Below are 25,122 nucleotides of genomic sequence, written 5' to 3'. Positions count from 1 at the left end.
TTGGGTTAGCGTGATTTTGCGGTTGAACACCAACTCACAGTGCTGGTCCCTCCTCACCCGCTGCAATCCCACGGGGAGGGGAAGCCAAGCGCCTGCTGTTCCACACTCTCGCTTTAGTTGTCAAAGCTCAAACTGAAAAGAAGCACTCACCCATATGGTGTCGTTTACTTTTTATTAAATTAAACAATTAAAACTTCCAGACTATATAGTTTGACATTGTTCTCCAAACCATATCAAGTTAAAGAGTCCAAAACCAGACAAATCCATCGAGACGATGGGAAAGTACATTCAGTTCTTCCTTTGATGCCCTGGATTTGGAGGATCTCAGAGAGCTCAGACTAGTTTCGTCCCTCCGTTTCAGAAGGAGGTTTTCACGCAGCCCCGAGCAGCCAGGGATTTTGGATCTGTCTCCCACAGCCGGATAGCAAAATCAGGATTTTAAGCCGACACAATGACCACTATTCTCATGTCTGTTTTCAGAAAGACGCATTTTATACGCTTCCAAGCGTTCATGGAGCTGAAAGATCTCGCGCACCAGGGAGACCCTGTGTGCTGTACCAGTCCCCATCTTTCAAGGGGGTAACAACTGGCTCTCACCTCTTTGGTGCACATTCAGCTACATCAATCCAATAGTATAATTTTTCATGATGCCTAGGCAAGATACCAACTGAATTATGCTTTGTTCATTGTTTTTATTTCATGACGACATAAAAACGGAGGTATCGTACAGAGCGGGATGGAGCAGCAGACTCCAGACATCAAGGTCAGACTACGCAGATGCGAGCGCCACATTACACGTTCAAAGCTAAATGGGGCATTTCTGCGATGCTTCAGTACCAAACTCCTTTGAAAACTTTATTTAGCTTTTATTTATTTTATTAGGCCACCTAATAGCATTGTCAATCAGTAACTAAAGCCCCAAGAGATGAGTCAGCTTCCCAAGCACAAGACAAGATCCAGGTCCCTGCAGCTCCCACTTGGAACGTTTAAAAACCAGTTTAATCTCCAAAAGCGATGCTGCCGTTCCATGAAAAGCCAACCGGCCTGACACAGGAAGACGAGCTATTTCGTTCAAAATAAACATGCCTACAATTAAACCAACAAGAAGTCTTCCAGAAGTGCGATCAAGTAAGAACGCAGAGCGGTTCGCAAGACGCATCCAGCTTCCTAAGGATGGGCTGAAATAACATCTTTAAATTTTTGATTTTCATACCTGACCAGCCCAACCCTTACAGTACATACTTACACACACGCTGCTCATGGAACCCCAGGACACGCGCAATCCTTAGCGGAAGGGTTGCAAAGGGAGTTTGTACAAATTAGAGTTGGTTTGTACAACTTAAAATCCAAGGACTTCTTTGGGAAGCCGAGAGCTTTAAGTTACCTCCCTGCAATCAGATTTTGTTACATATAAAAATATAGATGTGCATTTGAACACACGGGGGCATTCAGCTCTGAAGTACTTCATTCAGTACTTTTTAAATGCTGGCTCTGCCCTATGCCCTTTGATTCGTCCCCTTATTCTCCCTCCGGGGGATCCCAACACAGCATCAGAGGTTTGTGCCGATCACCTCGCTCTTCTCTGGAAAGGACTGAAGTTATGGCTCTCATCAGGATGCGACTGCCGCTCCCTGTATCAGCACTCCTCTGATTTAAGACTCATGGAGACACAATAAACACGATAAATGTGCTCAGGGATGTCGAGTCTTAAACCGCCAAACTGGAAATTATGTGCAATTTCTCTCACTTTGCCCTTTCACCAGAATTATCCCCTGATGGTCTGCACCAGGGGGGAATTTTGGGATCTGTTAAAGATTACTTGTCTACTTTGAAAAGGGGGGAAAAAAACCCCACCAAAAACCAAAAAGCCACACACAAAACCCCACAAGACCAAGAAGCCAAAGCTGGACCAAGCTAAGCAATCCTGTAGGTAAAGGCCAGAGAGCAGGATCCCTCCGTAACCACCTACGATGTCTCTAGTAGGCAACTCTGCTTTGTCACCGGCCAGTTTCAGATGATTTCCAGGTCATCCCGCCAATACTGCTATGGTGGAAGAACAGATTGGATGAAAACTGTGATACTCATTATCTATGAAATCTTCCTGCCCTTTTCAGTTACCCAATTCATGATTCCTGCTGGGTTTTAGGGACAGAAGCCCCTCTAACCTTAAAGGGGCTACTCCAAAAGCACTGGCGAGGGTGTAGCTGGGAACACATTTCCAGCCTCTATCAGACACCGGGACCGCAGAGCTCTTCGTTGCTCCACTGAAGAATACAGTTTGCCTCCAAGTATCACAAAATCATTTTACGAAGCAAAAATGACATCCTGCTCCCCAACCTTGACCCGCAGCTGCCTGTATGATGGTTAGGGAAGTCAGCCTTGTCAGCAGAAGAGTGACTGGCTCCTCCACATACATCATTTTCTAGAGCTCTAGTGACCAGCAACCTGCTCTGGCAAGTCGGAAAAGGAGCAAACCACCGGTGCACAGTCGAACTAAGGAGACACCTTGCCTGCACACCAAGAAGAAGGGCACAGCAGATGATTCTGCCCTAAGAAATGCCAGCTAAAACCCTGCTCAGCACATCTGGCAGCCTTACTCTCTCATTTAATCTCATTTAGAACCAAAACCACCACACAGTAGCTCTAACAACGGCAAGGAACAAAGCAGAAAAAGCACAGTTAGAAGCCAAGCCTTCTAGACAATGAAGGAGAAAAGAGGGAAAATGAAGTTATTTTCTCCTCCAGCTCACCTTTAAAAATACAGAATTGTTTCACAAACTGTTCACAAGTAAACGTGGCTGTCAGGTTACAGTGCCATGCTGGGTGATATTTCCACAAACATCTTTATTACTAATACTTCTGTTCATTAACATAAAAATTAAAAAACCCCAATAAAACGAACCAACAAACTTACGGAATTCTCTCTCCAACATTTTGGCAAGTTGCTGAATGTCTGTATCTTTGCTACAAAACATGTTTTTTGCTCATGGATGATTTCTGGCCCATTTATCTTCACATGCGTTCTCCTGTTTGCACAGTCTGTGGTTCCGGGCACAGCACAGGAGGAGTGTGTTACAGACACAAGTTCACTCCTCTGAACTACAAGCTTCGCAGAACCATTTCTACTGGTCACAGGCTTTACTACCAGTTTCCTCCCTCCCCTACAAAATCGATTAGATAACTCTGTCCTGACACTGTACCTAAAATTCCGCCTTGCCAAAGTGATCCCGTTCCTGCTTCTATGAAACATCAACCGTTCCAGCTCCCCCAGCCTTACCCGAGCTGCCATTTATATACCACTGCTGCTTTTCCCTGCGGATTCCTAAAATGACAAACGGGCTGCACTGCTCAGGGTTCCCAGAACCTGGACATTCATTTACTGGAAGACACCGCTGCTTATTTCCATGGCCTGTTCTGGAGGCTGCTCCTGCTGAACGAGCGGGCAGTGAGGGATGCCACGTTGCCAGTGGCGCTGCTCCTCGCGGTTGTCACCTTGGAATTGCGGCCTGAAGAACCACGACTAAGATGGCCTGGGGAGGGGGCGGGGGGGGGAGAAAGAAAAAAAATCAAACAGAAAAGATCAGAAGCTGTGCAAATGACAGAACATAGAGACACACCAATGATCTATTGCCCCTGGCTGTCTCTCCAGCTCTCCCTGTAAACATATATAGCCATCAATAATTCGGCAGGGGGTTCTAGGCAGTCTCTATCTACTTGTGCAGGGCTAAGAATTTGAAAGACAGAACGGTATATGCCCGCCCTCAGCTGGGCCAGGATTTGCCATCACGTAGCTATATAAGACTTAAGTCCTCTGGGATCAGCATAGCATAGGTTTTGGTAGATCTTCTCAGACAGTTTAGAAAAAAATTCTCCCTCTCCCAGCAGTCTCATGGAGAGAAGACAGCAAAGCAGGGAACTGCTGCAGGGCAGGCTCAAGAGCTACAGAAAGCAGCTACAGCATTTGTCCTGGAGTCTTACTGGCAGTGTCTGAAGGAATGTGCTCCTCTTCCAGGTAGTACTTTATCTTTTGTAGATCCTCTGCAGTGAATCTCCATTTATTCTCAGCACGTGTGGGTGGCGCTTTGGGAGAGGTCTTTTTTCGGGCAGATCCAGGGGGACCTGCCACCTGGCAGGACACAGGGAGCGAGCCGGTGATCAGTCCTTCTGGGATTTTCTGTGCAAGGACCTTCAGGCCTGCAGACATACAGATCACACGTTATTAGTGACTGCCAGCTAAAAAGGGATCCGTGATTTTATCAGTTGCAAACACTCAACAGAGCTGAATATCCAACTCTTTCCAACCTCCAGCTCATACAATCCTTGCTCTCTGCTCTCCGTATAACCACGGAGATCTCAGGGAGTCCTGCCCATCCCCACTTACCTCCAGATAGCATAAACAAGTTCTCAAAGCCCCTCTCACACATAGTTGTTGCTGCCTGGCTGGCTAACCTCTCATCATTGTCATACAAAATGATGATTTTTCCATGTGCGTTTTTCTGATAGATAGAAGAGCTAAGGATTCATTTGTAAACCGAAGGTGACCATTAATATCTTTTAGAAAGAAAAAAAGAGAGACAAACAAATGGGACTGTAGACAGACTCCCTACTTGATTTGCGAGCATCAGGCAGGCATGCCTTCCCTTCGCCTGTGCTTTAAAACCGATTTCTCAGTAGCTGAGGTTTACCATATGCTGGAAGAACACAGCCTAATCCCCACTGGAGCACAGCCCCGTTGTGTCCACCACTGTTTTGATGGTTAGTTAGGAACAGGCAATAGCAAGAAGCACCTTCTTTTACAGCCTCCCCTCTCCGCTGCAACCCTCGAGCTAACAATCCAGGAAATTATCAGCCTAATCGTAGCTAATAATCCTCTTTCTGTCCTCCACAGAAAAGCCAATTCCCATCAACACGCTGAGAGGAAGCCAAAGGATTTGATGAACGCATCCCTCAAGAAGCCCAGCACTCCAGCAACAGCAGGAGAAGGGGGTCCAAGTAGTACAGCTTTGCTTTCCAGCAGTCAAAATCCCAAGAAAAGCCAAATTCAGGCAGCTCCCACCAGGCAATCACAGACAGCATAAAGGACCTCCCCTCCCACCCTCCTTGAAATCACCAGATTTTGTCTGTTAAGCATTGTCCTGGTCACAATGACTGCTATAGCTACAATTGATTTTGGAAGCCCCCACTGACATCCCCTCAATTTTATTTATTTTATTCCAGCACTTTATATGTAAAGGATACATATTCCAGAATACTATTTGTATATGGGTTCATTGTTCTAGACAGTGTTGCAATAGGGTACGAATAAGCTGCAGAGGAGAAAAAGAGAAAAATCATATAGCGGCTCAATACCAACCATCACACAACTGACATAGACTTGTTAGAGTTGAACAGACTTGAAAACCCACTGAATAAGGGACTAACATCAGCTCAGTCCCCTCATCCCTTTCCAGGGAAGATGAGTGCTGAGAACATTCTGTACCCAAGTGATGTCCCACCTTGGGGGGGAAAAAAAATGAAGCCAGCCAGAATGACAGAAAGAGTTAACATATGATCCCAGCTGACACGAGGCTGCTGCGTGGCCTCCTCACCTCCAATAATGTGACATTGGTCGTATGCATCTTGGTCTCGTACATCCAAAAGCAGGAAGGGGCAGTCGGGATAAGGCATGTCTTTAGCCTGAGCGTCCACTTTCTTTGGAGTGTCCTTTTCTATATCAAGTTCACCAATGCCACTTATCACACTACAAGAGGAAAGAGAAGATTACGGTGCAAACTGTCACTCTGAACACTTCTGTACTTCTTTGCCAGGTCAGAGTGATGGAAAACATCAAACTGTTCCAATAGCCCAATTACTTTCCAGTACAGCCAGACACCACATAAAAATGGAAAGATTCTATTTCAGGCTTTCCATTACCTTATAAGAGGCTGATTTTATTTTTATCAATATAAAGAAATAAACAGAGTACAGCTTTGCTATGTGAACATACCATACTCTTCTGGATCAGCTAATTCCAGGTGTTTTATGTCATAAGCGACTTTGGGGTGAGGGAGAATAATTCTAAGAAGCTGCCAGTGTCAAGATCTCAGCAAGTCAGACACAATAAATAACCGTCAGTCATCTACAAGCAGTGCTATGCAGAGGTTTCCCATTTCATCACCGGACTGGATACAGGACGTGAACAGAAACCTCCCGATACTCTTAGTGGTGACTAAATTGATGGCTTTGATACGTGATCGCCAAGCCTGTCAACTCTTCTGTTAACACTTGCACAGGTGCAGCAAGGGAAGGGCTGAGACCAAGCTTCCTCTTACAGCGTCTTCCTGGTATCTCTGACCTCGACTAGGGATGTAGTGGGTTTGGAAATCAGACTCTTATTCTCAATCACAGGACAATCCATTAAGATCATCAGGAAGGTACATTACTGAGTTTACCAGAGCAGTTTGTAACATGGATTCTTGAACCCAGGGACCTGGATTGAATCCCACAAACATATTTCTTTGTCAGACATTCAGACAATTATCAGGTGGCGGTGCTGGGTTACAGCCTCAAACCAAACTCACTCAAACATGAAAACCTGCCTATCGCTCACACCCACATCCCCAGACCTGCAAAATCAGGCTTTAATGAGAAATACAATATAAAGCCACTTAGCAGCAATTTAAAATAGCTAGCTGAATAAAAATAATTATCTGCTAAGACAGGAAGAAAATAGTGTATTATTATCAGGCACCTCTGCAGCGTGGACCGATAGGATTCCCCGGCTCCTGTGTTGTTTATGAACAGGACTGGACTAGGTGTCCCATCGGGGCTTCCTTTCCCATTTGTTCCTGCTGTGACTTCAGCGTCTGGAGCAACAGAATCACCATCTGGGGAGAGAAAAGGGTACAAAGAGTTAAAACGCTGCAGGAAATAAACAAGCAGGTTTTAAGCGCAGTTTCTATTCTTAGAAGAAAGCATGTCCCTTAAAGACAGCCTTATCTTCATCCTCTTATAAGGATGACTTACTGAGAGCCTCATATTAAAAATAATAGAGACACGTGATTTTTAAAGGCTCAAGATCTCATTTCAAGAATTCAATAAAAATGTAATTCTCGCTGCATGATATCTACTGAGTTACTACAATAAACTTGGCAGCATGAGGCCTTTCTTATTTTCAAGCCTTTCTGTTTTAGGAGTGTTTCTGTTCCCGAAGTGGAACGGCTGCAGGCCACAGGTTAAGTTATTTTTTCCTCCTGATTAAAAGACTCACTGATAGTCAGCTATGTCTGTCAGGACACAGTTCACCACATGACAGTGATCTCCAGCTCTTTCTCTTTGTGCTTACAATAAATAATTGTTACCTTCCAGCTTGTGGATCTCCTCATTTGTCACTTCTAAGGTTTCATCAGACAGAGAAGCAACCTGGATGACCTGCAGGAAACAAAAGCAAGCAATGATACCTTGATACACATGCACCGACAATGAAAGACAGCGGGGATCAGCTTAAGGAAAAACAATCCTCAAGCCAAAACACATTTAACTCAATGGAACTTCTACTGGACTTCAAGGTCACATATAGGATGCCTGTACTGCAAGTCTGTCCTTTTATTAAGCAAAAGTTGTAGCAAAAAAAGAACGTTCAACCTTATAATAAAGAAAAGCCAGATGCGCCATGCAGGCAGAATATTTTTCCGACTTTTATGAAGTTCAGTCACTGAAACATTTCAGAGCGTACACTACGTTGGATAAAACTCCACGTGGTTAATTGGTCTGTGAGAGCAGACCTGCGACACTCGCAAAATAAATCACTTCATCGCGGCAGTGAGAATCACAGGACTGGTCTTAACAATCTGGTGGAACTAAAGATATGAGTCTGCAGAAACCACTCCTTCAATATCTGCAAGTTTAGCCTTCCCTCTCCTCCTTTCCTTAGAGGCAAGCTTGTCTTTTTCTAGTTTTTACTAATTTTCTTGAACCAACACGTAAGCAACGCACAGCTCTTTATTTACTGACAAAATTTTCCATTTTTTAATATTTTGATGCATTCCTTTTAATTAAAAAAAATACGCGGAAAGCCTTGCAGTCACAACCTTCCCATCTTCTGCAGTTAAACCCACTATAAGAGAGGGCTTTAGGCTGTGACTCCTTGACACAAATCTCGATGAGAGCAGATTTGAATGCTACTTTAGATAGCCCTTTTCTTTTGTAAGAGGCTTGAAGATCCTCTTAAGTTAATGGGCAAAAAAATAGGGAACAAATTTCAAAGACAGAGTCACTACAATCTTCAGTTTGCAACTAAAAGCATTTGACTACTCTGAAAACATTTGGCGTGAACGGTTTGCTTTTATTTCGGGAAATCTATGAGGACAGGAAGAAGCTGACAGGGAAGAATTATACACTAAGGCTACATATATACATAGAAAGCTTTAGACAAAGCAAAAATGCTATTTATAAAAGATAGCTTTCAGAGGCCAGCGAGGGACCAATACATACCAACTGGGCAAAAGTAGTCACTTTCAGTCTTTTAAACAGCTCATCCTTTTTATATCTGTAATCTTCAAAAACAAAACAGAAGAGGACAATGTCAGTTTCCAGTTAATTGCCAGCTTTTGCAAACATCGGGTAACGGGCTTAGTCCCAGCTCTTCTTGCAGAATCTCATTTCCAACAAGGCAGGATTTCTGGGCACTAAGCTTGTGCTGAAGGATCGGAGGAGCAAACCTGAAGACTTTGTGAAAAGTAACACCAGTTATAAAGAGAAATCTTGTCCAGATGTGATTAAAGCAGAGAAAGCAGATTTAGTTGCTTTTAGACCCAAATCTGTATTATTTTGTGCTTTCTGTGCTCACTGGAGGCAGGAAGCAGCTTCATGAGTTTATCACCTTGCCTGCTGTTCTTTGAAGCCCACTATGGTCACAAAGCCTCTTAAACCAAAAGATTTAATTTACTTGAATTTTCATTTTGTGTAATTTACAGTAGAAACAGTGCGCTGTATCTCAAGACTATGTCTTTTCAAATACTAAGCTAAACATGTGTGTTTAATCTTACTGATTTAAATGCTCCAGGTTTTCTTACTTCATCTGACAAATTCTAATTCCTACAATATGCTGATACAGATATCTAAAGGAACGGATAACTGACAGAAGGTGTTTAATGCAGAAAACTGAACAGCAGATTGGTACGGATACCAGCTTGAAGCGCACCTAATTGCTACCGAGAAACTGGACTAATTGAGTCTTAAGCCTGAAGACAAAGCTCAGGCAGCGAGAAAACCGAGCGGTCTGTTGGAACAACTGGCAAACAACCAGAGCAGAGATTACCAGTGCTAAGTAAGCGATGACAAGGATGGAAGTCTGATTGCATACAGATAGTCGAGATGCATAAACGCAAGGAAGAGAGGAGCCTTCTAGTGTGAAGCAAAAGGGTGTGTGTGGTAGGAGAGAGAAGCTAAGACAAGTATCAGTAGGAACATCTTGATATGAAATAGCCTCCCATGGGAAGTAATGGAAGCCTTGTCCTTTGGGAAATTTACAGTTAGAAAGAAGATAGCACAGGCGGCAAAAAAAAAAAAAACACCAACAAAAAAACCCCCCAAAACTATCCTGCACTTGCAGGGACAGGCAAAGATGATGGACAAAATTCTTCCTGTGTCAAGCACTGCAGCTGTAACCAAGTACTGCCTACAGCTCTTGAAGCTACCGTTTAGCAAATCTAAACTCTCCCAAGAAATAAAATTGCTCCTCCTTTCTTTTCCTCCTCCTCCCTTACTAGGCTCCACCTCTGAAACCACAGATTTTTATGTTTTTAAAAAAGAGAAGTCCTTTGCATTCTTCTAACAATTTTAGTAACTGTTGTAGGCTATTCCAAACTGGTCTCTCTGCAGCTGTTCAGCTAAGAGGACTAACAATGGAGCACAGGACCTTTAGCAAATCCAGCCAGTTAAGCAATTCTAAATCCTCTAAAAACCATCTGCTGAATGCTCCATTAGCTTAAGCAAAGGAAGATGAGGAAAAAGGGGGAAGGGCTCCAATCCATATTCCTGTAACCACTACACAAAAATTTACCGCAACATTAGCTTATGGAAACTCTCAAGCTGACATGTGTTTAGAAAGAAGCCGCACGAACGCTGGAGGCTGAGATCTCTTCCCAATACAGGCGGTGATCACGCGCTTCCCAACAGACATTCTGCTCAGAAAAGATTCTTCCCATACACAGCCAACGGGCACATTAGGTAGCAGAACAGACACAAGAAAAGATATTGTGAACTTTCATCTCTGGGTTTTTTTATTCCTATCCTTTCCCTCTTAAATACACTTTCTGCAGAGGTAGTCCAATTAATTTTCAGCATTTTTTCAACACGCAGTTTCCAAATTCAACATTATACCCTACATAATGTTTATTAAGCTGCAAAGCGATGTCCATTTGCAACTAAACAATTTGTCTTAGGAAGAAGGAGCCCATCCAAAATACCCCAGTGCACTGCAGTGTGCACTACGCATTTCAAACCATGGGTCTGAAGTACAAGACCTGCGTATATACTAGACTTCAGAATGTCAATTAACTTGAAAATGACCCTTGTGGTTCTTGCAAAACCACCTGGTTTCAAGCCTGAAGTTCAACTTGCTAAAGCCTCCCTTTATAACTCAGAAATATCAGCAACAATTATCTTTTTTTACAGCCCATCTCATCTGCCTGACACAAACCCCATGTGTAGCCCATGTCCAAATGATTAAAACTCCCCAGCCATGGACAAAAAGAGCCCTTCAGTCATGCAAAGCGCAGGAAATAAATTTAATTTAGAAGGACAAATAAAAGCAGCAAAGCTTATGAAGTGCTGGACATATACATAAACACTGACAAAGCAGAACTGTTGTCAGAGTGCTTATACAAAACAGCTGCTGGATGGTTTCCTCCCACCAAGGACTATTTATCCCAGAACAAACCTTTATGACCTAGATCTTGCCTTTACCACGCAAAACTACGTCTGTCAACAAGAAAATAAACACAAACCAACAACAAAACCACAAAATTGTTATTCAAAGCCCGACCTGGATCACACCAATGTGAATGCTTGCGCGAGCCTCCCAGCAGTTACCAGAAAATTCAGAAGTGCTGCTTCCGACTACAAAAGCAACACGACGTACCCGGTTCTGTCCTGGAAGGTCCATTCGGATTTTCTGACATCTTTTGCTTCAGTGAACTGGTCTGAAGCTGTAATTTTTGCGTATTCAAGGAGATGCTCCTCAGAGCTTCAGAAATGAGCGAAGGCAACACCAGAGAAAAGGAAGAGACTTGGTGTCTCTCCTCAAGTCAATCCTCCAAAGCACAAATCATCATGGTTCCAGCTCTCTTACCGTTTTTGATTCCACAGCGGGCTCGCAGTATTAAGTCCCACTCTCTCACATTACACAAGAGACAGAGAGTTGACTGTGCTGGGTATTTAAATTGCGTCCAAACGGTGTCATCTATCCATGAGAAATCAATGGAGAGAAGTTTCTAAACTGCCTGGGAACACAAGGTGTCTATTCAGCTCAAATATAATGAGAAAGTTTCTACCGGACTCCAGAACCGCGATTAAACAAAAGAACTCCTACCTGAAACGAAATCAGATTCACAGCAGAGATTGAAAACCAACTAGACCCCTAGAACAAGATTTTCAGCGCAGATAAAAAGTGATGGCAATCCAGTATTAAGCACTGAAATCTCAGTCTGTCAACACAGGATTTTGGAAAGCAAGGTCATTTCTCTTTCGATTTTCCCCAAAGACCCATGGTGTTTAAAAAACACAATACCAACAAACAAATGAGCAACAAAGGACCATTTTGCCTGAAGCCAAGCACAAATATATTCACGTGACAGATTAGTGACCTCCCTTATAATCTCAATGTTACCATCTTCGAGGAATACAGTACGTGGGTCTAAGAACTAAACCTGAACATTCAAAATCCTAATTAATCCTCCGATTATTCTTTCACATCAATAAATGCAGCTTTTAGGTTTAATAGCTTTCGTGGCTCTCTATGTGAAAATAATCTGGACAGTAGCTGAAAATAAAGTAGTAAAACATTAGCTTTATTAGTAAGAATTTTTAAAGTGCCTGTTTTCAGCAGAAAACCAGACTGAAATAAAAATCAGTTCGGCTTTCATTAGCTTGAACAACACAAAGTCTTCGAAACATCAATGCTGTTCTGGTAAACAATGTTATTCTGGTAAATTCAATGCGTTACGCAGGGATGAGCCTGTCTCTTTCCAGTCTTGGAGCATTCTAACAGAATTCTGTTACAATTATACAAAAGTAAAAGATCTCAAGCTCAATCATTTTGTTACCTAAAAGTGCACTAAAGTCTCAAAAGCACAGACTGAGTCTTCCCAGATGAGTCTAATCTAGTTTTCTTAATCCAGAGAACTTCTGCCTGCCTGGTTTCCATTCAATAACAAAATTTTCACAAAGAATTTGGAAAGACTCCTAGACCTGCCTGCCTGGCATCTTGAGTTAAACCTGTAAAGCACTGTGAGAAACAGAAATAAGGCGCAAGACAAAGTGGAGTGTGCCCAGCAAAGAATCAAGGTAGAAGCATCTTTGTAGCCTACTGCTGCATGTTTCTGCAGTTCGTTCCTGCAAACGGCTGTGGGAATCCTCAGAGTGGAGATTCGCAAGCCTGGGATTCAAACCAGCTCCTCGACGCTCTCTCAGTTTTGAACTAACCCACCACAAGCTATGTTCTACTCCTCTCCAGATACTCACTTCTTTTGATCTCTTCCAGCTTCTCAGTGTATTTTGTCAAACTGTTTCCTGTACCAAAAAAAAAAAAATAAAATCAGTTTGTTACAAGTTTTTTATTAGTGGTTTTCTCCAGCACTACTAGGGCTTGAATTTTATCTTTTCGAAGGAAGAGATCAGACTACAATAACAAGTGTTCATTGCAGATCCTCTTTCACCATGACAATGCCAGGCAGACATAAATTAAGAAGTACCATAATTTTCTTCTTAGTGCTTTTTTTCTTGCAAGGATGGCCCAGCTACATAGGACTTGCTGGACCGCAGCTGCCAACAGTCTCTAGGAACAGGCAGTGCCCTGTAGCTTAAAGCCTCTGTACTGGAGAGGGGAAGTCACTGTAAATGTTCATGACCAGAAGGAGCTCAAATCTCCTCAATATCCTCCCAGCACTATTTCAGTTCTTCCACAGAATGCACCCGAGTCTTATTTTACAGGATTTTCAAAGGGTACAGAAGTGTCCACACCCTGCTAGTCAGAATAGTGATATTCACAAAAACCCAGCCTCATAACACCCTTCCCATTTACAAGTTCCACACCAAGTCCTCTCTATCCAAAAGGGTAAGTTGTTTTGATGATGGTTTGGAGAACAAAGTCATTGCCTTCAGAAAGTCACTACCTAAAACTCGGAACATTACAGAGTCCATATGTTACAGCCCTCTCTTTACAGAGCTGAAACCAGGACCTTGGTATTCAAATCCTGCCTCCAACACATGGCTCCAAGTGCAACTGTGGCCATGCCGTCCCTTCCCCAATGTTTTTGTGTAGATACTATAGGCAGGTGTTACTGGATAAAATTCAAACGCTTCAACAACAACAAAAAAATCCCCAAAGACACTCCCCAAATAATTATCTTGACCAACACCCTTGTCAAGATATTAGTTTATACAAGAAAAGCCCCCACACAGAAACTCCAAGACCAGTAATTTCTATGGGAACGGTCACAAGCTGCACAGTCTCTGGGGTACAACAGCTCAGGACAGAGACAGTTAAGACATTCAGCATATTTTTGTATACTCCTACAACCACGTTTGGTGTTTTCACCCTACAACAATTTCACTTACCAGTATCAAGGCGGGTTTTTATATGTTGGTATCTGGGATTCTGAGGAATGCGCCTGGTTAAATACTGTTTTAAAAAGGAAAAGATAAGAGGAAGTAAATATATAGCCATGTATTTTTTTTAAAGGCAAAAAAAATCCTTAACAGAAAAGGCAATTTGAAGAGCTCTCAGATACAGCAAAAAGACGAGCGAGACCACAGGCATCCTCTCAGGCAGAAAGACAGACCTCCGAATCACAGAATGGCAGGGGTTAGAAGGGACCCTTGGAGATCACCCAGTCCCACCCCCTGCCAGGGCAGGGTCACCCAGAGCAGGTGGCACAGGAACGCATCCAGGCGGATTTTGAATGTCTCCAGAGAAGACTCCACCACCTCTCTGGGCAGCCTGTGCCAGGGCTCTGCCACCCTCACAGGAAAGAAGTTTGTCCTCATGTTCAGATGGAATTTCCCATGCTCCAGTTTGTGCCCGTTGCCCCTTGTCCTGTCACTGGGCACCACTGAGAAGAGTCTGGCCCCATCCTCTGGACGCCCACCCTTTAGCTATTGATGAGCATTGATGAGATCCCCCCTCAGTCTGCTCTTCTCCAGGCTGAACAGCCCCAGGGCTCTCAGCCTTTCCTCAGCACAGAGATGCTCCAGTCCCCTCACCATCTTTGTAGCCTCCACTGGACTCTCTCCAGTAGTTCCCTGTCTTTCTTGAACTGGGGAGCCAAGAACTGGATACAACTGGAATCCCCAACTCGATGTTAAATCGCTGCCAAACCACCGCTTTAAAGCGTCAAAGGGAGGATTTCTCTCCCTTTCTCCCGCCACCCGTAACTCGCCCGGCTCGGGGGGCCGCAGGAAACCATCCCCCCGAGCCCCGAGTTACGCCTCCAGAGGGTGCGCCGGCCCACTGAGACCCCTGAGAGCCCCCCCAGACCCTTGGGCACCCCACCGAATCGTTCCACACCCTCAGCAGCCTGGGGACCCTGCGCCCCAAGGGCTGTCCCCTCAAGAGAGGAGGAGGCCGCCGCCGCCGCTCCGCAGCCCGGCCCCCGGGTCCCCCCGGCTCCCGACGGCGAGGTGCAGGGCCCCCGGTCCCACCTCCGGGTCCCCGACACTCCTCCTGCTCGACATCTCGCCGCTGCCACGGCACCGCTCCCTCACTCCAGTCCGTCCACCCGCCGTCCTGTTCTGCCGTCCCACCCCGCAACAACCCTCGCTCCGATTGGCCGCCCGCCGCGCCCGCGGCCAATCAGAGCCCGCCTCAGGGGCGCGAGGTCGGCTAACGGCCCTAAACCGTCGCCGGGCAACGAGAGGGGACGCCGCGGCCGCACGCGCCGTGACGCGCGGGAAGCGGGGCGGAGGGGGCGGGGCCTGCGGGCGGCGCATGCGCGGGGCGGGGCGCTGGCCCCGTCCTCGGAGCGCCGTGCCGGCGCGCGACCGAGGCACCTGAGGCAGGTGAGGCGCGCGCGATCCCCCCTTCCGCGCCCGCGCCACCGGGCCCCGCCGCGCGCGGAGGCTCCGCCCACCGCCGCCGGGGGGGGGGGGGGGGGCGGGGACTGACCCCCTCCGAGAGGGGGCGCGGGGAGGGGGCGTGGTCTGTGGTCTGGTACCCCCCGGTGGGCGGGGCCCACGGGGCGGGGTTTCTCCACGGGGCGTGGTCTTATTGATATGGGGCGGGGCTTAGGCCACTCCCTCCCGCCTCAGCACCCTGCGTGGGGCTGCACACACCCCCAGACCCCCGTGGGGCCCACGTCCCCCCTCACACCCCCACGGGACTCACATCCCCCCTCAGACCCCCACGGGCTGCACACCCTCTCAGACCCCCATGGGACCCACGTCTCCCCTCAGACCCCCTGTGGAGCCCACATTCCCCCTTCAGACCCCCATGGGTCCCACGTTCCCCCCTTAGACCCCCATGGGTCCCACGTTCCCCCCTTAGACCCCCATGGGTCCCATGTTCCCCACTCAGACTCCCTATGGAGCTCACATTTCCCCCTCAGACCCCCAGTGGAGCCCACATCGCCCCTTAGACCTCTTATGGGGCTCATGTCCCTCCTCAGACCCCCATGGGACTCACGTCCCCCACTTAGACTCCCATGGGTTCCACATTCCCCACTCAGACCCCTGTGGGGCCCACATTCCCCCCTCAGGTGCCCCTGGGCCACACATCCCCTGTCAGACCCCCGTGGGGCCCGTGTCTCCCCTCAGACCCCTAAGGGGGCTGTACACCCCCTCAGCCCCTCTATGGAGCCCACATCCCCCCCTCAGCCCTCTTATGGGGCCCACATTCTCTGTCAGACCCCCATGGGATTCACATCCCTCCTCAGACCTCTTATGGGGCCCATGTTACCCCTCAGACTCCCTGTGGAGCCCACAACCCCCTCAGACCCCCAGTGGAGTCCATGTCACCGTCAGCCCTCCTATGGGGCCCACATCCCCCCTCAGACCCCCAGGAGGGCTGCACATCTCAAACCCCCTGTGGAGCCCATGTCCTCCCTCAGACCCCCAGTGAGGCCCATGTCCCTCCTCAGACCTCCCATGGGACCCACGTCCCGCCTCAGCCCTCTTATGGGGCCCACATCCCTCCTCAGACCCCCAAGAGGGCTGCACATCTCCTCAAACCCCCTGTGAAGCCCATGTCCCCCCTCAGACGTCTGGTGGGATCACGCACCCCCTTAACCCCCTTATGGGGCCCACGTCCTCCCTCAGACCCCTTATGGGGCCCACATCCATCCCTCAGACCCCCAATGGGCCCCACATCCCCCCTCAGACCCCCCTTTACTGCAGAGACCACTTTCTGCCATGGACCTGCCACCCCAGGGATGTGCAGGGAATGGGGATGTGGGGGTTTTGGAGACTTGGAGGTGGGTTATGGGGACATGGGGGTTATTGGGGACATGGCAGTAGGTTTTGGGGACGTGGGGGTTACTGGGGACGTAGTGGTGGGTTATGGGGACGTGGGAGTTTTTTGGGACCTGGTGGTGGGTTAGGGGGACGTGGGGGTTATTGGGGACATGGTGGTGGGTTATGGGGACATGGGAGTTATTTGGGACCTGGTGGTGGGTTAGGGGGACATGGGGGTTATTGGGGACATGGGAGTTATTTGGGACCTGGTCGTGGGTTAGGGGGACGTGGGGGTTACTGGGGACATGGTGGTGGGTTACGGGGACGTGGGGGTTGTGGGGCAAATCCTGGTAGACGGACACCTCGCTCTGTCCCGCAGGATGAAGGAGTGGTGGGTGCAGGTGGGGCTGCTGAGCGTGCCCCTCCTCGCTGTCTACCTGCACATCCCACCCCCCAAGCTCTCCCCAGCTCTGCTCTCCTGGAGGTCCTCCGGAGGCTACTTCACCTACAAGGACCAGAACATCTTCTACAGAGGTGACGGGGCTGCGCCAAGCCCTGGGGACACCTCGTTTGTCCTGGCGGGGAGCGGGGCTGGGGGCTCTGTGGCCCCAGGGATGTTCCCAAGGCCAGGCAGGGTGATGGCAAATCCCTCCCAAAGCGTAACGGCTTTAAGGGGAGCTGCTGTGCAGATCCAGGCGCAGTGTGGCTGTTCATTATCAAAATGTTTTAATTGGGTGAAGCCATGAAGTTCATGTGCAGCATTAGCAATACCTTGGTGTTCATGGGGAAGGATCCGAAGAGCCTCCGAGGGGTCACAGCAAGGAAAAGCCTTTTTGCTGGAGCAGTTGTTACCAGTTGTAGAAACTTTGGGGCAGCTGCAATTAATTTGTGCTAAATAAAACCCTGGTTTGCATCAAGTAGCTGGTGCTGGTGGCTGTGGTGACTCATCTGGCTGGGTTTCCGAAGCCACACTGGCACTGGGAAGCTGTGGTGCGAGTCAAATCCATGCTTGGTTTTGAGGGAGCACAGGGAGAGGTAACACCGCGCCGCTGGCTGGGCTCCCAGCGGGAGAGGAGGAAATTAGGGGGTAAAAAGCTGACCCTCGGGTGCCCCATTCCCTCCCCAGATTCGACCGGCGCTGTCGGCAGCTCCGACATTGTTGTCCTCCTGCACGGCTTCCCAACCTCCAGCTACGACTGGTGCAAGGTGAGGGGAGCGAGCGCGTGGCGGGGGTGGGATGCTGACAGCAAACCCCGAGGTTTCTCCTGGTGACAAGGTGGTGCTCAGCCTGGCGTGGGTGATGCTCCGGAGGAATTTCTGCTGGGGGTACCACTGCGCTCCGGGATATCAGCCTCTCCCAATGCCTTGCACAGAACCCAAGCTCTTTTCACATTGCCCTTTCCCACACTCCAGCCCAAAGTGAGAGGAAAAGACCCGCAACTATTTATTGGGGGTTTTTTTGGGACGGTCTTGCTGTTTGTTGGGAAATTTCACCCTCCTGTGGTTTTCTTGGAGCTGGAAGTTGCTGTCTTGCGGAGTGGAGGGCAGCATCGCCATCCGTGTTTGCGCATCGCTCCAGCATTTTCCTCTCTCCATTCCCATCAACTGTTTTTTTTAACACATTTCTCCTCTTTCCAGATCTGGGAAGGGCTGACCCAGCGGTTTCACCGGGTGATTGCTCTGGATTTTGTAGGATTCGGTTTCAGTGACAAGCCTGTAAGTAGCCTGCGAGGAGGACTTGTGCTGTTGCTTTTGGCCCAGAGGTCGTTCTGCCGTACCAGCATCCCCGCAAAACTGGTGTTTGCAGTCGTTTCTTCACCTGTTTACATCTGGAAAAGGAATAAGACATTATAATAGCAGAAGGGATGGGGAAGGTGTGTGGTGGAGATTGGCTCTGTCACCGTCTTGCCTTTACTCGTGTTTGACGTGACTCCAAAGCACACCTTGACCCTTTTGGGGCAAAGGCAGTGCTCCCGTCGCCTTGTGGATGTAGCTGCTGGCCCAGGACATCCCGACTGCTCTGCTTGGGGTCGCAGACTGCTGGTCTCCACCCCATATTCCTCCATTCAGGTGTTTGTGGGCTCATGGAGGGGGTCAGGCTCTCACTGCGGCTTCTCTTGTGCTTTGTTTCACAGAGGCCCCATCGCTACTCCATCTTCGAGCAAGCCAGCATCGTTGAGGGGCTGGTGCGTCACCTTGGCCTTCACCACCAGAGGATTAATCTCCTGTCCCACGATTATGGGGATACGGTTGCACAGGAGCTGCTCCACAGGTCACTGCAATCACTGATGCTCTGTCTGCTCTTTGTTGTCCCCATCAAGATGATTTCCAGCAGATAAGCGGAAGAATGTAGCACAGAACCCCCTTCCCCCTGTACCTACAGCTGTAACGAAGGCTGGGAGGCTTCAGGGCACATCCATGGTAGGCACATCTGAGGTTCCCATCCATCAGTTCCCGGCTGGTAGGATGTTTAACTTCCCTCCTGAGTTCCTTCTTATCAAACTGGGGACAACAGAGGAGCAGAGATGATCTGACACTGTTAATTTGACCTGCTGGTCGGTCACTTGGAGCCTGGAGAAGTCAAGTTGTATTTCACCTTCTTCTCTTCTGTCCCCAGGTATGAGAACAATAAAACTGGAAGCATCTTGATCAACAGCCTCTGTTTATCCAATGGAGGTAAGGTTTGCCCAGCTGGGTGGGCTGGAAGGGATGGGATCCATGGAATGGGGTGGCCTTCCCATCTCTATCACCCAAGGGAAAGCATCATTCAAACCTCAAGCAAATAGCAATTAAGGTGCTGTAATTAATGAGGAGTGTCCATCCTCGGGCTGCCTGTGCCACCTTTCATGGCACCGTGGAGAAGGGGAGAGACTGGGAGATGCGGAGCAAAACACTTGTAACGTTACAACTCTGTTCTCTGACATCCTTCCAGGGATTTTCCCCGAAACGCACTACCCCCGGTTCATCCAGAAGGTGAGCTGCCACCCCCTCTAGTCGTGCTGAGCGGCTTCTCAAGCAGGAATCTGACTCTGTGTGTTTGGGATTTTACCTGGCTCAGACGCCCGCTGCTTTTCCCACTTTGGTAATGGCACCTGAGCTGCTCGCAGGCATCGTTAGAGGCGATGGGGAGAGGCAGGGGCTGTCGGGATGCGGCTCACCTCATCTGAACATCCCGGCTAATTGCCCTTTGAAGCACCGATGTCTTGCTGTCGAGAGCTCACGTACATCTCAGATTAACGAGGGTTGTGGCCGAGCTGGGAAACTGCTGCGATATGGGGATTTTTCCTGGGGTAAAAGCCCTCAGGGGAGGCAGGATTTATCCATCTGTACGATACCGAGTGGTGCTGTCTCCTTTTTCTCTTCTGCCCAAGATCCTCAAGGATGGGGGTTTGCTGTCCCCAGTCATCATGCGGCTGATGAACTTCTTTTTCTTCTCCAGGGGGTGAGTCGGGTCCCCGTGCTGCTGGGCACAGTCCGTATGGGGGATGTGAGCCAAGCAGGGAAGGGGTGAACGTAGGAATTAGTGTAGCAGGTATTTGGCAGACGAGCGGATCCCCCGGCACTGTCCCAGGAGAGATTGCCCCTGCATTTGAATGACCTTGGTCCTCTAGGCCATTCCCTCCCCAACGTTGCCAAAGCACTTCAGCCTAATAATAAACCACGCAGCTTTTCACTACGCTGAAATCCTTCTCTTGCACGTGTGACAGAGGCAATGAAAACCCTAATCGAACTCCGCACGTGGTGCGCAATCAGATATATATTTTTATCAGATGTTGCAAAACTTTTTTTTTTTTTTTTCTTCCAAAATCCCATTAGTCTGGCCGCTAAATCCAACACTGGGTGCCTTTGGGGGACAACTTGCAGTGCTGCACTTGCACCCACGTGTTTTTCAGTGGGAGTACTCAACTATTTTTTTTTTTTTTTTGCCCTTGGCTAGTTTTCGAGTCATACATTAACATGGCTCCTGCCGTGCCGCTCTGAACTCTTTTTTTTTTTTTTTTTTTTTTTAAAGGCTCGGGGCAGTCTTCGGGCCCTACACACAGCCTTCGCCAGCAGAGTACTGGGACATGTGGACGGCAGTGCGGACCAACGATGGCAATCTCGTCGTTGACAGGTAGGTTGCTGTTAATTGCTGCATGAGCTTCATTTTACACCCATGGCGTCGCTCTGTTTGCAGGCAGATCCATGCCATGGCTCGGAGGTTTCTGGAGCTCAGCCACATCCCTGGACACTGGCTCCTCAGAGCCTCCAGCTCCTCCTGTTGCGGTCTGGAATCATCATTGCACCCCAAAAAAGAGCTGGGGTGTGATGTAGGAGCAGGGATTCTTCCTGGGATGATGCAAGGCAGATAAATGGAGTCTGGAGTCAGGAGGATCTAAGCCTGCACGTGGTGGGAGAAGGACAATGCTGGAGCTGTACAACGTGGTGGGTTTTTTTTCTTCTTTGGAAATGACGGGCTTCAATTTGTGGGGTTTTGTTAACAACTGGAGTTAAATGCAGTTTTCTCCAGTTTGGGATTTTTGGAAGGACCTTGGGCTTCTGGTTGTGACTTGAGTATCCATTCAGCGGGGCCTGCGCGTGTCCTTCTCCCCCGGCGTGGAAAATCCTCTCTCCTCCTGCTGGGGACAATCTCTGGATAAATCACAGCAAGGACCAAATAGCTCAGCCCTTCCAAAGGGCGCTCGCTAACTGCCTCTTATAACGAGGGATACTTGCCCAAGCCCAGCAATGGATACACGTCTGACACGCCGTCCACTCGGCAAATCCCATCGTGGCAAATTCTTGCAACATCATTCTTGATTCTTGCAACATCACCTTTGTCAGCAGCACAGCTGTGATGAGAAGCTCAGTGCCAAAATATCTCCGGCCCCTTAAAAGTCGCACGTCAAGAGTATCAGTATGTTTATTTAGCATAGCTTCCCATCCTTGGAAGGCTTTTTATAACCCAACTGACTTGAAGCTGCTGTTTAAATTGTGAGCCTCAGCCCCCAAGAGCTGTGCCGGAGCAAGGAGTCCCCCTGAGTTGCTGGCTGGGGTGACGAGACAGGCTGAGGAGCCTTTAACAGTTCAGATTTTCACTGTAAGACCTGACCAGTGCAATTTATCTTCTCCTGCATTCCTCCACGCTCCGTAGTTCAGTGTTGACTCCTCTTCTGCAGGGCACTGAAATGGTCTCAGAGCTGCTGCACCACTGGTGAGCCGAGCATGGGAGTGCTGAGATGGTGCTGCCTCTGCGTGGGCTTTGATTTCTGCCCTGTTCTGTAGGATCTGACTGCAAACACGCTTTTTGCTCTGCCACCTGAGCAAGCGTGGAGTTTGCTAAAGGGGCTTGGGAGCAACCAACCTTTCGGTGCTCGTTTGCTGGTTGGCTGCAGCCCGCTGTGACCAACTGCACCGGCTGGCACAAGGATTATGATGATTCACCCCCTTTTACAACCCAGTGGCATTTGACTGGGAGCAGAGGACCAAAACTTGCTTCCATCTCAGCTGGGAAAGATTCAAACCTCATCCTCCCACCTCCCCAGATCATGGGCTGTTTCGCCCTTCCTGAATGAACCTGGGTTGTCCTGCAGCAGGACTCTGGACTCCGCATTGAGGCACAGAGCTGGCAGGGGTGAGACCTGGAGTCAGCATCCCAACCTCATTTGCACTTTTATTTGCTGACTATCTAAATAAAATAAATAAAAAAACCAACAAACTTGGGCAGTTCACTAAGCTCACAGATGATCAGCAGGCTGATTTCTGTCTTGCTGCTGCCCTAGGAGGCTGTATGTGGGAGATGCAGATTCCACCTCATTGCACAGGCGTGCATTGCTCCGAGAGCAATCTCCAGGCTGTGCAGCACCTCGAGGCAGCGTCCGCTGCGTAACAACAGGTTTCTCTTCAGTATTTTGCAGTACATAAACCAGAGAAAGAAGCACAGAGACCGTTGGGTTGGGGCTTTGATGTCCACCTCTGTCCCACGTGAGTAGGAATCAGTTTTCCTTGATTTACTGGCTGGGATGTTGGGAATCGCCCCCCTCACCTGCAGGCACTGGAGTGTGGTGCTGGCTCCTTCCACTAATCACTGGAGCCTCTCGTTATTCTGAGGAGGACAACGTGGCTCGAATCTGGTTTGTGCAGGGGGTAGTGTCACAAGCTCCAGTTTAAGGCTTGGTTACAGGGGGGAGCTGTGAGCTTATTAAGGTAAGAGGAAAAAGTTTGTTCCACTGAGCAGAGGTAACTTTCCTTTAGGGGCTGGTCCACAGCCTTCAGTTTCTCCAGCTGCTGCCCCAGGGAAGCCGAAGTGTCACGGCAAGGTTTGATGTTTGCCGAAGGAGGTTTGGAGGCTGAACTTGACCCCAGGGTAGAGAAGCCCTTTTGGCAGCTGGTTTGCTCAGTGTTGTGCTGAAAGCTTCCCAAGCTCCGTGCTAGGGAAGGATGTGTCTGCACCAGACCTCCTTGGCTTGATTTAGGGATGTCCTTGGGTATAAAAGCTCTGTCTGTGCTTCTCTCTTACAGTGCACCTAATCTATGGGCCCCTGGACCCTGTGAATCCGCACCCAGAGTTTCTTCAGCTTTACAAGTAAGATAACACCCGCCATAAAGTGGGAATACACAACTGGGGTTTCATTTCGAGGGAGATTTTGTCTCAGACTTTCCCTCCAATTCCCTGTATTTAATTCCCACCTGTGACCTGCACAGCCAGGTGATTCAGTCGGAACCTTCTGCAGTTTGGAAATTGGCTTCCCCATTTTAGGCATCCAAGTCACAAGTCTGAGACAAATCAATCATGCATTTTAAAACCACATCAGACAGAGGCAAGATTTATTGCCTGAGGTAGTCTTCTCCTCCAAATTACTTGAGGTAAATCCAGCACTTGGAAGAGCGATCAACTGTAGCTGCTACAGGGTTTTTTTTTGTGCCAAAACCACGTTATGGGGAGAATCCCAACTGTGCAAGAGGGTGTTGTCCTCCTCACCGGTAACATCTGGCTGGCTGCACACCAAGCTGCAGTTCCTGTGCTTAAGCCTTGCTGCATTCTTCCAACAGGAAGGTGCTTCCCATGTCCACGGTGTCTGTGCTGGATGACCACATCAGCCACTATCCACAGCTGGAGGATCCGACAGGCTTCCTGAATGCATACCTGAACTTCATCAACTCCTTCTGAGCTGGTGCAGCTCAGTTCTCGCTGTTTACGAATCAGGCTTTGGGGGTAGGAAGAAACCTTGATTTTTATCTCCAGATCTAACATTTTGCACTAACACCCTAATATTTGGCTGCAAAATTGCTGCCTTTATGCAATTAAATCCTTTGAGCACCGGAAAAGATTAGCCTGCAGGGAGGCACGGACAAAACTGTTAAACCTCGGTACAGTTACAGGATGCCCACAGCTCTTCCAGCTCTGCACTCACCTTGCTTCTTGCCTGGCCTGTCTCTGAATTTAGAGCCAGGGGGGGCTCAAGGGAGAAGAGGGGCACCTGAGGGGAGGCAGAGCATGTACACCAGTCCAAGAGTCCTTACTTGCCTTCACTGCTAGGCTACGCTGCGCGACATGGGTAGACAGGACCACTAGCAGCCAAGGGTTGATGCGCGTATTCCCAAGATGGATGTTGGTTTGTTCTTTGAATCGCTGCACAGGCAGCTTAAATTATATCCTTCTGCTAAGTGTTCTAACACCTGGCCGAAGAATTTGAAACTGAGCTTGCCTACGCTAAGTACAGCAGGAGAGCTGGATATGTAATCCGCCAAAATACAGGCAATGATGCTCTGCTGTATCTGCACCCATAAAGGGGCAATTAGGCACTGTAATGTCTTCAGTAATTTCTTTGTAATGGCCAGTTACCCAAAGGGAAGCTCTAAACCTTAAGTTTTTACCACATCCCTTGTTTCTCTGATTTTCAGTTCAACAAGCAGAGCCACTCACTGACACTACACCCTTGGGACTGTCTCAGGAGCTTCCCTGAAGCTCGGCTGTAGCACGCAGTTCTACTAGGGCAGGCTCGTACCCGTTTCACTAGAGCAAGCCCAATATGCAGCACTGGCACTAGCAAAAGCCAAGGTGTTCTTCTGAGCAATAGCTATTTCAGCCCCAGGGAGCTGGGACAGGTGTTTCAATTACCATGAAAACAGTATTTCTTCCTTCCTCACCCTGACTTGATAACGAAAAGAAACAATTCATCAGCAGAGAGACGCGGAACTTCCCTCACAAGGAAGTCACCACAAGGTCTCTCGAGCCTGCACTGTTGTCTGGTATTACATGACTAAGGATCAGAGAACTGAATATGCCTTGATAAGTGAAGTTTTATCTCTTTCTCTCTCTATACATTGATTTTTCTGTGTGGAACAGAGGAGACAATCATCATGAAATCGTAAATTTGCAGGTTGGAAGACTCTGCAGGGTTTTGTGTGGTTTTTAACTGCTTATGTTTGAAGTTTAATAGCTTCCCTTTAGGAATAAGGGTTTTTTTGCTGAGTAAACAGCCATTATAGGCT

At 48.3% G+C, this 25,122-nt stretch overlaps 2 protein-coding genes across 4 annotated transcripts; one reads left to right on the top strand and one right to left on the bottom strand.

Moving 5' to 3' along the window:
- Positions 1–168: 168 nt before the first annotated feature.
- On the bottom strand, positions 169–18,053 carry CEP41 (centrosomal protein 41). Of its 3 annotated transcripts, none has more exons than XM_054192962.1 (11): positions 17,419–18,053; positions 13,819–13,882; positions 12,724–12,771; positions 8,473–8,534; positions 7,341–7,410; positions 6,731–6,866; positions 5,589–5,740; positions 5,239–5,306; positions 4,382–4,496; positions 3,979–4,194; positions 169–3,530 (listed from the first exon to the last, which is right to left on the bottom strand). In XM_054192962.1, exons 1-11 carry the CDS (start codon positions 17,428–17,430, stop codon positions 3,397–3,399), a joined length of 1,077 nt encoding a protein of 358 aa, XP_054048937.1. In that variant the 5' UTR covers positions 17,431–18,053; the 3' UTR covers positions 169–3,396. The 3 variants fall into 3 exon arrangements, with proteins under 3 accessions (XP_054048937.1, XP_054048929.1, XP_054048942.1); XM_054192954.1 differs by lacking the exon at positions 17,419–18,053 and adding an exon at positions 14,902–15,108; XM_054192967.1 differs by lacking the exons at positions 4,382–4,496; positions 5,239–5,306; positions 17,419–18,053 and adding an exon at positions 14,902–15,110.
- Positions 15,185–25,020, top strand: MEST (mesoderm specific transcript). Its single transcript, XM_054192978.1, has 12 exons — positions 15,185–15,258; positions 17,027–17,181; positions 17,774–17,853; positions 18,286–18,363; positions 18,783–18,919; positions 19,265–19,323; positions 19,580–19,620; positions 20,019–20,089; positions 20,660–20,761; positions 22,535–22,611; positions 23,149–23,212; positions 23,680–25,020. The coding sequence occupies exons 2-12, from the start codon at positions 17,028–17,030 to the stop codon at positions 23,795–23,797; spliced, it is 981 nt and encodes a 326-aa protein (XP_054048953.1). The 5' UTR covers positions 15,185–15,258; position 17,027; the 3' UTR covers positions 23,798–25,020.
- The last annotated feature ends 102 nt before the right edge of the window (positions 25,021–25,122 follow it).

The sequence above is a fragment of the Rissa tridactyla genome, chromosome 1 (genome assembly GCF_028500815.1).
Source record: "Rissa tridactyla isolate bRisTri1 chromosome 1, bRisTri1.patW.cur.20221130, whole genome shotgun sequence".
Lineage (NCBI taxonomy): Eukaryota > Metazoa > Chordata > Aves > Charadriiformes > Laridae > Rissa > Rissa tridactyla.
The sequence above is the reverse complement of the archived record's forward strand: the minus strand, read 5'-3'. Positions and strand labels throughout refer to the sequence as shown.